Genomic DNA, 17,679 nt, shown 5'->3' with positions numbered 1-17,679 from the left:
AAAAGAAAACCATCAACTATTCAATCGTCCGCGCGAATATACGTTGTCATCATTACACAAAAACATGAATGTGTCATTTGTATCTGCTAGGGGTGTAACGGTACGTGTTTTGTATTGAACCGTTTCGGTACGGGGCTTTCGGTTCGGTACGGGGGTGTACCGAACGAGTTTCTAAGCTAAAGCTAAAGTCTTAACAAGCTGCTTTGCTCCGTCTGCCTCTGTCTCAGCACGCAGCATTGTCCCACCCACACAACCATCTGATTGGTACACACGCAGCATTGTCCCACCCACACAACCATCTGATTGGTACACACGCAGCATTGTCCCACCCACACAACCATCTGATTGGTACACACGAAGCATTATCAGCCAATCAGCAGTGCGTATTCAGAGCGCATGTAGTCAGCGCTTCAGCGTGGAGCAGATAGGTGTTTAGCAGGTGAGCATCAGGCAGCGGACTCTCCCCAAATGATAATAAACACCTCCCAGTCAACTACTAGTAACATCACTATGAGCCCGTTAACCTTATAGAAACTTAAACTGCAGCTCAGCTCACTCGCAGTGCTGGCTTGAGATGAAGGCTAATTACCTCTCAGTTCCAGCCACATCGACCCCTTCTGAGCGCCTATTTTCAGCTGCTGGAAATATTGTAAACAAGAAAAGAACCAAAGCATGTAGACATGCTAACCTTTCTTCATTACAACTGTTAGACACTCACTGGAATGAGTAGAATTGGTTATTGTGTACTGTGTTGGACTGGATGTTTATTTTGCACATTTTAAAAGCAATACTTAATGTTTACAGTGCTCCAGAATATTTAGATTGGCACTTTTTTGTATTGGATGTTTATCTTTATTTTTGCACATTTTAGCAAATAAGCAATACTTTCACTTTTGTTGAAATGTTTACACTGTTGTTACAGAATATTTCGTTTTGCACTTTTTTGTATTGGATGTTTATCTTTATTTTTGCACATTTTAAAGCAAAATAAGCAATACTTTTACTTTTGAAATGCTTATACTATTGCAGAATATTAAGATTTGCACTGGATGTTGACTTATATTTGCACATTAAAAAGCAAATAAGATACTTTTAATTTTGTTAAATGTTAAAAGTTTTAAATGTTTACATTGTTACAGAATATTTTGTCATGTTGTTGTCAATGTTGACTGAGTGGCCATACTTCTTTTTTTTTGTAAATAAAAGCCATGCCTTTTGAAAAAACGGGCCTACATTTATTTTTTCATCTTCATTTTGAATAAAAAAAATAATCGGTAAAAGGAAAAATAATCTATAGATTAATCAAAAAAATAATCTATAGATTAACCGATTAATCGAAAAAAATAATCTATAGATTAATCGATAGAAAAATAATCGTTAGCTGCAGCCTTAGTCTTAACTTGAAAGAAATACACTCTATACATTGCTAATGTGGTAAATGACTATTCTAGCTGCAAATGTCTGCTTTTTGGTGCAATATCTACATAGGTGTATAGAGGCCCATTTCCAGCAACTATCACTCCAGTGTTCTAATGGTACAATGTGTTTGCTCATTGGCTCAGAAGGCTAATTGATGATTAGAAAACCCTTGTGCAATCATGTTCACACATCTGAAAACAGTTTAGCTCGTTACAGAAGCTACAAAACTGACCTTCCTTTGAGCAGATTGAGTTTCTGGAGCATCACATTCGTGGGGTTAATTAAATGCTCAAAATGGCCAGAAAAAGAGAACTTTCATCTGAAACTCGACAGTCTATTCTTGTTCTTAGAAGTGAAGGCTGTTCCACAAAATTGTTTGGGTGACCCCAAACTTTTGAACGGTAGTGTACTTGTTGGTCACAAAAAACATTCATGAAGTTTGCTTCTTTTATGAATTTATTATGGGTCTAGTGAAAATGTGAGCAAATGTGCTGGGTCAAAAGTATACATACAGCAATGTTAATATTTGCTTACATGTCCCTTGGCAAGTTTCACTGCAATAAGGCGCTTTTGGTAGCCATCCACAAGCTTCTGCTTGAATTTTTGACCACTCCTTTTTCCAAAATTGGTGCAGTTCAGCTAACTTTTCATCTGACATCACATGGACAAAGATAAGACCTTCTGGAGGAAAGTTCTGTGGTCAGATGAAACAAAAATGGAGCTGTTTGGCCACAATACCCAGCAATATGTTTGGAGGAGAAAAGGTGAGGCCTTTAATTCCAGGAACACCACTCCTACCGTCAAGCATGGTGGTGGTAGTATTATGCTCTGGGCCTGTTTTGCTGCCAATGGAACTGCTGCTTTAAACGTGACAATGAAAAAGGAGGATTACCTCCATTTCTTCAGGACAAGCTAAAATCATCAGCCCGGAGGTTGGGTCTTGGGCGCAGTTGGGTGTTCCAACGGGACAATGACCCCAAACACACCTCAAAAGGAATGGCCAAATCAGGCTTGAATGAAAGTTTTAGAATGGCCTTCCCACAGTCCTGACTTAAACGTGTGGACAATGCTGAAGAAACAAGTCCATGTCAGAAAAGCAACACATTTAGCTGAACTGCACCAATTTTGTCAAGAGGAGTGGTCAAAAATGCAAGCAGAAGCTTGTGGATGGCTACCAAAAGTGCCTTATTGCAGTGAAACTTGCCAAGGGACATGTAAGCAAATATTAACATTGCTGTATGTATACTTTTGACCCTCACATTTTCAGTAGAGCCATAATAAATTCATAAAAGAAGCAAACTTCATGAATGTTTTTTGTGACCAACAAGTATGTGCTCCAATCACTACATCACAACAAAATAAGAGTTGTAGAAATGATTGGAAACTCAAGACAGCCATGACATGATGTTCTTTACAAGTGGATGTAAACTTTTGACCGCAACTGTATATATATTTTTTATTGCTTCTTTTATTTATTTATTAGATGCCTTTTACTGAATTTGCACAGGCACTGTTTTTATTACACTACCGTTCAAAAGTTTGGGGTCACCCAAACAATTTTGTGGAACAGCCTTCATTTCTAAGAACAAGAATAGACTGTCGAGTTTCAGATGAAAGTTGTCTTTTTCTGGCCATTTTAATCCAACTTTTTTTTATTGGCATTTTCAAATGCAAGTCGAAACAGTACAATTTTAAAGTCAGAAAATTCTTCACACCCTTTCCCTTAAAACCCAAATCCCCACCCACCCTCCCACCCCACTCAGGTCACACCAACAAGGGACATATGGCACAATCATATAACAAGTAAGACGACAAAGACAGACATCCTCACATACACACACACACATACGAGGCCAGAAACAGACAAACAGGCTGAAAGGAGAGAAAGGGAGAAAATTAAATTAAAATTAAATTAAATTAAAACAATAATAATTAATAAAAGGGAGATTATTCCTCATCTGCGTCTGGGGATAAATCAAGAGAGTTGACATACAGCAAGAAAGGACTCCATGAGCTTTCAAACGCTTGAGCCGAGCCTTTTAGCGAAAACCTAAGTTTTTCTAGTTTTAGATTGTAGAGAACCTCTCTAATCCAACGGCCGTGTGATGGGGGGCGAGCCAGCTTCCAATTAAACAAAATCAATCGCCTGGCCAGCAAGGTCGTAAAAGCAACAGCACGTTTTAGTGATACCGGGCACATGTTATCGGGGCATACGCCAAAAATGGCTGATAATGGGTTTGGGGGAAAGTTTTGACCGTATGCTTTCCCGATCGTGTCAAAAATATCCTCCCAAAAGGAACATAGTTTAGAGCAGGACCAGAACATATGGACATGATCGGCCGGAGATTGTTTGCATCTATTGCAGGTATTGCTAACAGTGGGGTAGATTTTGGATAGTTTTGAGTTAGTGTAATGAATTTTATGGATTACTTTGCATTGGATGAGACTATGGCGGGCACATATTGAGGAGGAGTGAACCAGTTTCAGGGCAGAGTCCCAGTGTTGGTCGGATATGTTGGTATTAAGATCGCTCTCCCACGAGGCTCTTATCACTGATAGAGAGTTTGGAGCAACTGAACTTAAGGAGGTATATAACACAGAGATACATTTTTTATGATTAGGGCTCAAAGATAACAATGTATCTATAAGAGTTTCCGGAGGACGGTTCGGAAAGTGTGGGAATTGTTTCTTTACGAAGTCCCTCGCCTGAAAAAAACGAAAAAGGTGGGAGTTCGGCAAATGGTATTTGGAAGAGAGTTCAGTGAAGGATGAGAACACTCCGTCTGCATAGAGGTCTTTCACAGTGGTGATGCCATGATCGTGCCAAGTCATGAATGCGGGGTCAGTACGGGAAGGTTTAAATCATTGGTTTTTAAGTAGCGGGGTCAATATAGATGGGCCCTGAAAACCCAAGTGTTTACGTAGCTGGTTCCATATTTTAATGGAGATCGATACAATGGTGTTTGCGACTTCAATTTTAAATGGGAAAGGGAGTGATGAGCATAAGCAAGAATGCAATGAGGAGTGTGGGATCGCCGTTTCGAGGGATACCCAGGCCGGGAGGGTCTGAGAGCCTCCATACATCCAGTATAGGAGTTTCTGTACGTTAGCCGCCCAATAGTATTGTCTAAAATTGGGGAGTGCAAGCCCTCCTTCAGATTTGGGGGATTGTAGGACCGACTTGCGGATTCGGGCCGATTCGGCCCCCCATAAAAATTTGGATATTGATTTGTCTAATTTATCGAAAAATGATTTAGTATAAATATGGGGATATGTTGAAAAAGGTCGAGGAATTTAGGCAGAGTGATTTTTTCTGGCCATTTTGAGTGTTTAATTGACCCCACAAATGTGATGCTCCAGAAACTCAATCTGCTCAAAGGAAGGTCAGTTTTGTAGCTTCTGTAACGAGCTAAACTGTTTTCAGATGTGCCAACATGATTGCACAAGGGTTTTCTAATCATCAATTAGCCTTCTGAGCCAATGAGCAAACACATTGTAACATTAGAACACTGGAGTGATAGTTGCTGGAAATGGGCCTCTATACACCTATGTAGATATTGCACCAAAAACCAGACATTTGCAGCTAGAATAGTCATTTACCACATTAGCAATGTATAGAGTGTATTTCTTTCAAGTTAAGACTAGTTTAAAGTTATCCTCATTGAAAAGTACAGTGCTTTTCCTTCAAAAATAAGGACATTTCAATGTGACCCCAAACTTTTGAACGGTAGTGTATGTGATAATGCCTTTTATACTGTATGTTGTTTGTTTTATGTACTGTATGTGATTGTAGGTCTACTTGGACGTTGGAGTCTGCTATAAAGCTTAATTGATTGAAAATGTAATCTTCACTGATTGACTGTGTGTGTCTGCACCCCACCTCACACCCAGATCCCGGGCCTGGTCTCGCTCAAACAGCAGCAGTCTGTGGTCTTTGTCGGGTGTGACAGCGTGGACGACATGAGGAACCACACATACGACCAGCTCTTTGTGTGCGGCGGCTGCGTCATCCCCGAGGACCTGCTCCTCAATCCAGACCTCGTCCCTCCTGGTAGGTCCCCGTCCTCGCCGAGCTTTGTGTCCCGGGTGGCTGCAGTCTTTCATACGGAGACCGTCATGTCCTGCAGATCAACTGTCTGCACTGCTGGAACTCTTGAAACAGCGGACTTCTCCGGAGAGTGTTTGGAAGTGGGTGATTCACAGCAAACCCCTCAAGAAACTCAAAGATCAAGCCAGGTGCTCCTCCACCTAAGCTCCTTTAAAAAGTCCATGAAATCTTTCAGGCTTTTGAAGAGACGTTTGTGTGCCTTCCAGGTTCCGGCGAGACGCCGCCAGCTTGTTAGACATCCTGGTGAGCTACCAGAAGCAGCAGATTGTGGAGTTCCTGCCGCCTCACCACTGCGACAAGATGAACCAGCAGTCGCCCGACCTGGACTGTCTGATCAGACACCAGGCCCAAAACACTCGCTTCCGACACACCGTTTTCCTGACTGGTAATAAGGTCAAAACCGAGGACGCCTTCACGGACGCCTGGGATGTGACTTTGCTCCTGCTCTCTCCTCTCAGTCAGTTGCTTGGACTTCATGAAGTACTCCAAAAGCGGCATCATCGCGGCTGGCGTGGCGGAGATGTTGGGCAACTTCGACGCGCTGCTCGGTCACCGTGACAACGGGGACAAGCAGCCAACCGCCGAGGACCTGCAGTCATCCAAAGGTTAGTGACCGTGCGCATTTTCTCGTTTCTTCTCCAAGATGACGGTGAGTCCATAACGCGCTAAATGGCTGACTTAATCAGGCATGTGATTTTTCCGTCTAAAGTCGGAATTCTGTCTTTTTTAATCTCGGGGGGAAAAAAATGTATCTTCTGTTTTTCCGTTTTTTTTCCCGACCCTAAATCAAGATTCGAGACGTAGTTTATATTACGCCGTAGTTGATTGGTCGATATGTTCCTTGTGACCAATCAAATCAGGCCATTTTCCATATGTAAACGATGTCGGTTCTCGAGAGAAAGGACGCTTTACGAGTAAAAGAAATTGATAAACATGTCAAAAATAAGTTTCGATGGGACTGGATGGAAAGGGAAATCACTGATACTGTTGGGAAGAAGGAAGTTACGACTTTGTTCGGTGCTTTTATTCGGAAAATCCATCGTCCCGGAAAGGTTTTGTGCACGTGGTGTCATGATAATATTGACTATGGATCACGAGGTTTCAAGGCTTTGGAAGTACATGCGAAACGCCAAAAACATGTGAAACAACTTGAAGCAAGGAAAACAAACTTTTCACTAGCTGGTACTTTTGGATGTCAACCGAAAGTGACACGGAGAGGAAAGATCCACCCAAACAACCCACTTCAGTTGCAGACAGGGTTGTTAATAATGAGGTAAGCTAAAAAATATTTGCTTGCGAAATACGCATGTTTGTTTTAAATATTAACCAATTATTGCTTTGCGAAATATAAATGGGTTTTTCTAAAAATAAAAAGCCACGTGAAAATATATTATGAAATTAAAGAAATTCAGAGAGTCGCATTATTGGATCCAGTTAACAATTTATTTGAAATAAATTTGCATATAATACTATTTTGTAATATTAAGTTCTTATGTCAGGGGTGGGCAATTAATTTTTACCGGGGGCCGCATGAGCTACCCGAGCACTGCTGGAGGGCCACATCGACAATATTTCAATTAAATTTTGCTCAATATTATTTTTGATATATACCGTAAGATAAATAATAATAATAATAATAATAATTAATAATAATAGTAATACTTCAACATAGTGTGTGTAACAGCATTCCATGACTAATATAAATAAATTAACATTAATAATAAATGACAGTAAAATAAGCACACGTATGACTGAGGAGTCATAGTTTAACTTTGTGTGGTGTTTGAGTTGTCCGACTTTTTGTGTGGCCTTAAACGCACCAGTGGTTTAGTGCTATGCGTGTTGGTGACAGATGACAAGTTGCTTTTGGCCTGGTTTGTACGGCAGAAAATGACTAGTTTTTCGAGATAGAAGTGTTTTACTCATGTTTTTGGTGTGGTTATGTCCGAATATAAACAGTTTTGCTCAATAAAGTGATCGATATAATTCCTGTCCTCGAAGCATCTCGATAGACGTTACAATAATTGAACGGTGTTCAATTGAACGGTGTTGACGAACACCGTTAGGGCCGCTTGTTGTCACTGTCACTCAAAGTTGCATTGCAAAATTACATAGAATAAATATGTTTATTTTGTTTAGAATTCAGATGGGATTTGATTTGGTGCGCGGCATATACTTGCTGCGCGCAGCGGACGCTTGAGCAGTGCGCAATTGCGCAGGCACGCACCTTAGGTGAGGGGACGTTTCTTGGCAGTTCATGTCTTGTTGAAAACACGCCATTCCTCATCAACAGCGTCTCGGGTGTAAACCGTGCATCACTTGTCGCTGCATGTGCACCTTCACTCGCAGGTTACACACGGACACACGCCCATAAATAATACTTTTCAAAATAAAAGCAGCACAGTTGTATTGCGCGCAGGTCATAGATGTTTTTTCAACTTTATTTTGTAATTGCAGCTGTTCACATTCACTCACAATCACGCACACGCATACGTCCACACGGAAGTAATACAAATAAAGATTTTCAAAACAAAAGCAGCACCGTTGTATTGCACACTCGACATAGATACTTTTTAAAATTTATTTTGTAATTTATAATTGGCCTCACGCGGGCCGGACAGGGACGCACAAAGGGCCGCAGAATGCCCAGGTCTGTCTTATGTAGTCTGTTGAAACTATTGTCAGTGGTGTAACAATCTTAAAGGTAAATATTTTCACACTTGTTTCATGCAATATGTCAGTGTCCTCACATTATTATTATTTCCTATTTTCAAATACGAGTAAACAATACTAAACATGTTTAAATATTTTCATGAATTTATATCCTATTTTGGCGAAAAGAATGAAATGTTTACATTTGGTATTTTGTTATATTTATCCAAAAATCCAAAAAAGAAGCTACAAAAGCAGAGACCAAAAGGAAAATGCAGGCTGCTCAGAAATTTGCAAGGAAGGCTCATGTTAGGGCTCTCCGAGAAAGCTAATGTGTGAAGTGAACTGAAGTAATGTGGTAATACTGTAAATAAACTGTAGATAATAACACTGATCAATGTGACACCTGTGGATGTGAAATGAACACAAGATGTAAATATTAGTGACTAAATACTGTTGGGACTGAACCATATACAGTGATTCATTATTATAATTGGGTTTATGTATGTTCTATTAATGATGTTTTCATGTCTTTAAACACTCAAATATTTTCTTCAAATGGTGCTGTCTTTGTTAATTTTAGCATGTTAAATTGGTGAAAAACCAGGAGCTTCGGGGGGCCTGGCTGGGGGGCCTTCGTCCCCCAGGCCCCCGGAAATTTTTTCAGTCTTTTTCATTGTGGTCAAATCACATGCCTGCTTAATGATTGTGTGAGTGCGTTTGATTCAATGTGAACAATTTACTGGCACCATGTGAAGTCTCGTGAACCCGGAAAATATCGTAAATGAGTTTCAAATTGTGGGGGGAATTAGCAGCTTATAGTCTAAAAACCTTATAGGGGCCCTATCATGCAAAACCAACTTTTCTTACCTGGGGGATCTGAGCCGAGGATGTCGTTGTGGCTTATGCAGCCCTTTGAGACACTCGTGATTTAGGGCTACATGAGTAAACATTGATTGATTGATTACCTATTAGTACCTGCTGTTGTGCATTTGGGATCTGCATAAGTCCCGGAAATTTGAAATCAAAAGCATGGAGGCATGTGAAGATATTTATAAAAAATAATAATAATAATGTCAATGAGGGATTTTTCTAATCACTGCTATGTTTTAATTCTTATTAATATTGATACTGTTGTTGATATTATTCATTTTTGTTTGACTACTTTTGGATTGTTTTGTGTCATGTTTGTGTGTCCTCTCAATTGCTCTGTTGATTGCTATTCTGAATGTTGCTGGGCCGGTTTTGGAATTGGAATTGTATTATTATGGTATTATTGTGTATTATTTTGTTGGATTGATTAATTTTTAATAAAATTAAATAAATTAAAAAATATATATATAAAATAAAATAATCTTGCCTTCCTTCAAACGGTCCGTTTAGAATGTGCAAAAATGGTGACGTCGCCGATTGGAAACATCGTCAGCGAATTATCAATACATGGTATAAATCTACCCATACTGTATTGCGGGCGTCCGCCATTTTTTTATTTATGCATGCACATCAGTAATTTAGTCAACAAAAGTCCTGTCCACACAATACAAGGAGACTAAAGTCTTGTGTGTCTTCCATACAAGTGTAAAAAGAAGTGAGCCACTGCCTATTTTGGAATTAGTGGCCTAAAAAACTCAGATTTGTGTGACTTTGGAGTCACGTTTAATTCCAAAAGTCCTGTCCACACAATACAAGGAGACTAAAGTCTTGTGTGTCCTCCATACAAGTGTAAAAAGAAGTGAGCCACTGCTTATTTTGGAATTAGTGGCCTAAAAAACTCAGATTTGTGTGTATTTGGAGTCACGTTTAATTCCAAAAGTCCTGTCCACACAATACAAGGAGACTAAAGTCTTGTGTGTCCTCCATACAAGTGTAAAAAGAAGTGAGCCACTGCCTATTTTGGAATTAGTGACCTAAAAAACTCAGATTTGTGTGACTTTGGAGTCACATTTAATTCCAAAAGTCCAGTTCACACAATACAAGGAGACTAAAGTCTTGTGTGTCCTCCATACAAGTGTAAAAAGAAGTGAGCCACTGCCTATTTTGGAATTAGTGGCCTAAAAGAAGTCAGATTTGTGTGACTTTCGGAGTCACATTTAATTCCAAAAGTCCTGTCCACACAATACAAGGAGACTAAAGTCTTGTGTGTCCTCCATGCAAGTGTAAAAAGAAGTGAACCACTGCCTATTTTGGAATTAGTGGCCTACAAAACTCAGATTTGTGTGTCTTTGGAGTCACGTTTAATTGCAAAAGTCCTGTCCACACAATACAAGGAGACTAAAGTCTTGTGTGTCCTCCATACAAGTGTAAAAAGAAGTGAGCCACTGCCTATTTTGGAATTAGTGGCCTAAAAGAAGTCAGATTTGTGTGACTTTCGGAGTCATGTTTAATTCCAAAAGTCCTGTCCACACAATACAAGGAGACTAAAGTCTTGTGTGTCCTCCATACAAGTGTAAAAAGAAGTGAGCCACTGCCTATTTTGGAATTAGTGGCCTACAAAACTCAGATTTGTGTGTCTTTGGAGTCACGTTTAATTGCAAAAGTCCTGTCCACACAATACAAGGAGACTAAAGTCTTGTGTGTCCTCCATACAAGTGTAAAAAGAAGTGAGCCACTGCCTATTTTGGAATTAGTGGCCTACAAAACTCAGATTTGTGTGTCTTTGGAGTCATGTTTAATTCCAAAAGTCCTGTCCACACAATACAAGGAGACTAAAGTCTTGTGTGTCCTCCATACAAGTGTAAAAAGAAGTGAGCCACTGCCTATTTTGGAATTAGTGGCCTACAAAACTCAGATTTGTGTGACTTTGGAGTCACGTTTAATTCCAAAAGTCCAGTCCACACAATACAAGGAGACTAAAGTCTTGTGTGTCCTCAGGCGTCTTGAGGGCGTCGAGTTGCGAGGACGACGCCGCCGGCGATGCCACCCGACTCGCCCGCCTGCAGCCCGACTCCGGCAGTCCTCCCTCGTTGGACCAGCTGGTCCCGGAGCACTCGGACAAAGACCTGCACATGTTACAGATGGCCATCTCACACCTGCGGGCCGAGAGGCAGCAGGAGTGCTCGGGCGCCGAGGTCCGGGCTGCGCAGGGCGAGGGGGCGGGGTCGCCCGCACAAAGTCAGACCCGCTGGAAAAGCGACGACTGCGCCGATATCCCCACGCCGACGTCCGACCCGAGCGCGGCCGCAGACCCCAGCGACGGCAGGACGGAAGAAATGGAGCACGGACACATTTCCATGGACGTGGTCTCCTCCAGTTCCACTTCCTGTCCTGTAGAGGGCGACACTCTGAGGTCAGTAAAGGCATCGTTTAATGAGGTCCCTCCCCTGTTCCCTTCTTCACACTCACGCTAATAGTCTCCACTTTGCTGCAGTGCTCCTTCCTTCGTGCCCTCAGTCTCCTCTTGGATAACACTTGTTGTCCCTTGCTGACCTCCAGTGTTGTTGCGTTCAATCTGTATTTTTGGTCATTTAGTTTAAGTCATAAGCTTTTGATGAATGGATTTAGTTTTATTCGACTAAATTCAACTCAACATGTTCCTCATATATATTCAGTGGCCTAGTGGTTACACCAGGGGTCACCAACCTTTTTGAAACCAAGAGCTACTTCTTGGGTAGTGATTAATGCGAAGGGCTACCAGTTTGATACACACTTAAATAAATTGCCAGAAATAGCCAATTTGCTCAATTTACCTTTAACTCTATGTTATTATTAATAAGTAATGATATTTACACTTAATTGAACGGTTTAAAAGAGGAGAAAACACGAAAAAAATGACAATTAAATTTTGAAACATAGTTTATCTTCAATTTCGACTCTTTAAAATTCAAAATTCAACCGAAAAAAAGAAGAGAAAAACTAGCTAATTCGAATCTTTTTTAAAAAATTTAAAAAAGAATTTATGGAACATCATTACTAATTTTTCCTGATTAAGATTAATTTTAGAATTTTGATGACATATTTTAAATAGGTTCAAATCCAATCTACACTTTGTTAGAATATATAACAAATTGGACCAAGCTATATTTCTAACAAAGACTAATTATTATTTCTTCTAGATTTTCCAGAACAAAAATTTTAAAAGAAATTCAAAAGACTTTGAAATAAGATTTAAATTTGATTCTACAGATTTTCTAGATTTGCCGGAATAACTTTTTTGAATTTTGATCATAATAAGTTTGAAGAAATATCTCACAAATATTCTTCGTCGAAAAAACAGAAGCTAAAATGAAGAATTAAATTAAAATGTATTTATTATTCTTTACAATAAAAAAAATAAATTTACTTGAACATTGATTTAAAATGTCAGGAAAGAAGAGGAAGGAATTTAAAAGGTAAAAAGGTATATGTGTTTAAAAATCCTAAAATCATTTTTAAGGTTGTATTTTTTTCTCTAAAATTGTCTTTCTGAAAGTTATAAGAAGCAAAGTAAAAAAATTAATGAATTTATTTAAACAAATGAAGACCAAGTCTTTAAAATATTTTCTTGGATTTTCAAATTTTATTTGAGTTTTGTCTCTCTTAGAATTAAAAATGTCGGGCAAAGCGAGACCAGCTTGCTAGTAAATAAATACAATTTAAAAAATAGAGGCAGCTTACTGGTAAGTGCTGCTATTTGAGCTATTTTTAGAACAGGCCGGCGGACTACTCATCTGGTCCTTACGGGCTACCTGGTGCCCGCGGGCACCGCGTTGGTGACCCCTGGGTTAGAGTGTCCGCCCTGAGATGGGTAGGTCGTGAGTTCAAACCCCGGCCGAGTCATACCAAAGACTATAAAAACGGGAGCCATTACCTCCCTGCTTGGCACTCGGCATCAAGGGTTGGAATTGGGGGTTAAATCACCAAAAATGATTCCCGGGCGCGGCCACCGCTGCTGCTCACTGCTCCCCTCACCTCCCAGGGGGTGATCAAGGGTGATGGGTCAAATGCAGAGAATAATTTCGCCACACCTAGTGTGTGTGTGACAATCATTGGCACTTTAACTTAACTTTAATACATTTTATGGAGGAATGTAGTTCATCATAGAACTGGCATCCATATTCTTCCGCTTATCCGAGGTCGGGTCGCGGGGGCAGCAGCCTAAGCAGAGAAGCCCAGACTTCCCTCTCCCCAGCTACTTCATCCAGCTCCTCCCGGGGGATCCAGAGGCGTTCCCAGGCCAGCCGGGAGACATAGTCTTCCCAACGTGTCCTGGGTCTTCCCCGTGGCCTCCTACCGGTCGGATGTGCCCTAAACACCTCCCTAGGGAGGCGTTCGGGTGGCATCCTGAGCAGATGCCCGAACCACCTCATCTGGCTCCTCTCCATGTGGAGGAGCAGCGGCTTTACTTTGAGTTTCTCACCCTATCTCTAAGGGAGAGCCCCGCCACCCGGCGGAGGAAACTCATTTGGGCCGCTTGTACCCGTGATCTTGTCCTTTCGGTCATGACCCAAAGCTCATGACCATAGGTGAGGATGGGAACGTAGGTCGACCGGTAAATTGAGAGCTTTGCCTTCCGGCTCAGTTCCTTCTTCACCACAACGGATCGATACAGCGTCCGCATTACTGAAGACGCCGCACCGATCCGCCTGTCGATCTCACCATCCACTCTTCCCCCCACTTGGGGCAGGGTCTCCTCCCCAACCCGGAGATGGCACTCCACCCTTTTCCGGGCGAGAACCATAGACTCGGACTTGGAGGTGCTGATTCTGGCATCCAATGTATTTGAAAAGAAGTATTGATTTTGAATCGGATAATGTGGTGCCCAAAGATTCACAGCCCGAGTTTTTACGATTGGACTTTTCGTAGAAGCGAAAGTGGAAGAGTAATGATTAAGTTGGTTTTATTTTGAAGTGTAAATGTAGGGGTGTAACGGAACACAAAAATTTCGGTTCGGTACGTACCTCGGTTCAGAGGTCACGGTTCGGTTCATTTTCGGTACAGTAAGAAAACAACAAAATATAAATGTTTTGGTTATTTATTTATCAAATTTGTAAACAATGGCTTTATCCTTTTAACTGTGGAACACTATAATAATTCTGTTAATCAACATTAAACTGCCTCAAGTTGTTGCTCAGATTAAATAAAATGACAAAATTTTTCTTCTACATATAAAAAGTGCAACATTAAACAGTTTCAAGTCAACTCATCATGCTTAATTTATTACAGCATTTGGGAAGCCTGTAGTTGATTTTTATTATGTAAATGTTATATTTGTATCAACATGTGATAGCAGGGACCCTGCCATTCAAAACTAGGCTGCTGCATTACTAATGATTAATGTAACTATAGCTGAAAAAAATAGTACAATAGCAATAGGAGAGACTATTCATCCCTGAACACCATGGAGTTCATGTAGGCTTAATGATGCAGTTACATTATTATATCAACTATCAGAGACAGAAACTCTTCATTTAACATAATGTCCTTTTTTGCTGCTTCAACACAGCTCAATCAACACAGAAAAAGGTAAAGTGAAATAACAGACAGACAGGGCTTTGCTGTCCGTAACACACACCGCAAAATTAGCTAACGTTATGCTAAAAGCGAATTAGCCTTCACCTCAAGCCAGGACTGCGAGCGAGCCGAGCTGCAGTTTATATTTCTAGAAGGTCAACGGACTCATAGTGATGTTACTAGTAGTTGACTGGGAGGTGTTTATTATCATTTGGGGAGAGTCCGCTGCCTGATGCTTACCTGCTAAACGCTAAGCACTGACTACATGCGCTCTGAATACGCACTGCTGATTGGCTGTTACCGCTCTGTTTGTAACCAATCAGATGGTTGTGTGGGTGGGACAATGCTGGGTGCTGTGTAGAGGACTGACAGAGACAGAGGCAGAAGGAAGCGGAGCAGCTTGTTAAAGGCCTACTGAAATGAATTTTTTTTATTTAAACGGGAATAGCAGATCCATTCTATGTGTCATACTTGATCATTTCGCGATATTGCCATATTTTTGCTGAAAGGATTTAGTAGAGAAAATCGACGATAAAGTTCGCAACTTTTGCTCGCTGATAAAAAAAAGCCTTGCCTGTACCGGAAGTAGCGTGACGTCACAGGAGCTAGTATTCCTCACAATTCCCCGTTGTTTACAATGGAGCGAGAGATTCGGAGCGACAAAGCGACGATTACCCCATTAATTTGAGCGAGGATGAAAGATTCGTAGATGAGGAACGTTACAGTGAAGGACTTGAGAGGCAGTGATGGACGTATCTTTTTTCGCTCTGACCGTAACTTAGGTACAAGCTGGCTCATTGGATTCCACACTCTCTCCTTTTTCTATTGTGGATCACGGATTTGTATTTTAAACCACCTCGGATACTATATCCTCTTGAAAATGAGAGTCAAGCACGCGAAATGGACATTTAAAGTGACTTTTATCTCCACGACAATACATCGGTGACACACTTAGCTACTGAGCTAACGTGATAGCATCGTTCTCAAATGAAGATAGAAACAAAATAAATAAACCCCTGACTGGAAGGATAGACAGAAGATCAACAATACTATTAAACCATGTACATGTAACTACACGGTTAAAAATTCTCAGCCTGATAAGGCTTAACAATGCTGTTGCTAACGACGCTAAGGCTAATTTAGCAACTTAGCAACCGGACCTCACAGAACTATGATAAAAACATTAGCGCTCCACCTACGCCAGCCAGCCCTCATCTTCCCATCAACAGCCGTGCTCACCTGCGTTCCAGCGATCGACGGCGCGACGAAGGACTTCATCCGTGGGTTTGGCGGCAAGCATCGGCTAGGCGTAGTAAGTAGTCCTTGTTGTGTTGCTGTAAGTATTGTACTTAGCCACTAATACACCGATCGATCCCACCTACAACGTTCTTCTTTGCAGCCTCCATTGTTCATTAAACAAATTGCAAAAGATTCACCAACACAGATGTCCAGAATACTGTGGAATTTTGTCGAAGAAAACAAGAGGTTTTTGTATCGGGTTTGACCACTTCCGTGGATTTTGTGACGTCACGCGCATAAATCATATCCAAAGGAGTTTTTCAACCAGAAGTGTGGCGGGAATTTTAAAATGTCACTTTATAAGTTAACCCAGCCGTATTGGCATGTGTTGCAATGTTAAGATTTCATCATTGATATATAAACTATCAGACTGCGTGGTCGCTAGTAGTGGCTTTCAGTAGGCCTTTAAGACGTTAGCTTAGGCGGCTACCTTATATGTCCGTGTGGAAACCCGTTCGGTACACCTCCGTACGGAAACGGTTCAATACAAATACATGTACCGTTACACCCCTAGTAAAACATGAGTGCGGCAGAAAAGCAGCTTTTAAAAAAAAAATCAACCCGTTTCATTGCCAGCCCTCTCGGGGACAAGGAAGCAAGAGGCGTCGCCATGGCAACGGCGCACCAGCAGCACGTCCACCCGGACCGCCACCGCCGCCGTCGTCCTCGGCACCGTCCGTCCCGTCCACCAGCGCCCCCCGGCTGCCCGCCGTGGTGGAGCGCCAACCAGCAGCACCCGCGCCTCCCCTCAGACTCGCCGACCACACCCTCGCCCGGGAGGGACTTTTGGGAGCTTCAGAGACGACGGACTAGCGCGGACTCTGCAGGACTGCCAGGCGGGTACCACTACCCTCCCAGACCGAGTACCAGCGAGCACTGGGGCTGGCAGCAAGGAGGCGGAGGCTTTAACGGGATGTAGGCTGCAGAACATCTAACGTGACCTCCTGGTGCTCAAGGAGCTCCTCAGCACTTCTTAGAATGAACAAGAAACTTCTCTCACCACCCGACCACTAATTGACTTCCAATCATCAATCTCTCGATTATTGATTATTGTTAGGAGCTTTTAAGACTGAGAAGGTGCCGGTCCACGGAGGACCTGCTGCTACTTTGCCCGAATCCCTCGCAAGCAGAGCCAGGCGGAGTGTCCGTGTTCTCCATGTCTGCCTGCAGGGGGCGCTACCAGGACTAAGTGGGTGCAGCTCAGGTGCTACCGAAGATCTTCCGTCCATTCGGACTTTCTTTTAGGTGTCACAGAGTGATGGCTTTGTGGTTCTATGCAGCTCCAGTCCAGTTCCCCACGGGACCGTGGTCTATTAAGGTTAGTTTTTTGCCGGCACCCTTGTCATTTCTAACATGTGACACACAAACTTTTCCAGAATATGTTACATACGTGTTGTAAAAAAAAAATATGTTTGTTTTGTTTCCCTGAAACCTGTTTCTTTCTGATAGATTTTAACTTAAGTCATTTTTATGTTTTGCTTTTTTTTAAAATGTTTTTTGTATTATTAAAACCTGACTGAGTAAAGCAGTTTTCCAGTTCACTGACACTACACGGAGGGAAATTCGAGTTCTAGTTTCAAAACACATTTCCCCCAAACTGGCTTTTTGTTGAAGACAAAAGGAAACAGGAAAGGTTTTTGCAGTGCATTACTGTCCCCTAGTGGCCTTTTAGAGGTACTGCTGGGATTGATCAACCTTTGGTTCAAACTAGAGCTGCAACAACTAATCGGTTAAATCGATTAAAATTGATTATTAAAATAGTTTCCGATTAA

At 41.5% G+C, this 17,679-nt stretch overlaps 1 protein-coding gene across 1 annotated transcript in view; it reads left to right on the top strand.

The window, feature by feature from the left end:
• Window positions 1-17,432, top strand: part of tasora (transcription activation suppressor a) — a 73,276-nt gene extending 55,844 nt beyond the window's left edge. The window contains 6 exon segments of the mRNA XM_062038323.1: window positions 5,311-5,470; window positions 5,547-5,655; window positions 5,734-5,912; window positions 5,986-6,132; window positions 11,051-11,465; window positions 16,484-17,432. Of these exon segments, the coding sequence (XP_061894307.1) occupies window positions 5,311-5,470; window positions 5,547-5,655; window positions 5,734-5,912; window positions 5,986-6,132; window positions 11,051-11,465; window positions 16,484-16,826 (1,353 nt within the window). The 3' untranslated portion in view covers window positions 16,827-17,432.
• The last annotated feature ends 247 nt before the right edge of the window (window positions 17,433-17,679 follow it).

Source organism: Entelurus aequoreus, linkage group LG26 (genome assembly GCF_033978785.1).
Source record: "Entelurus aequoreus isolate RoL-2023_Sb linkage group LG26, RoL_Eaeq_v1.1, whole genome shotgun sequence".
Taxonomy (NCBI): Eukaryota; Metazoa; Chordata; class Actinopteri; order Syngnathiformes; family Syngnathidae; genus Entelurus; species Entelurus aequoreus.
The sequence above is the reverse complement of the archived record's forward strand: the minus strand, read 5'-3'. Positions and strand labels throughout refer to the sequence as shown.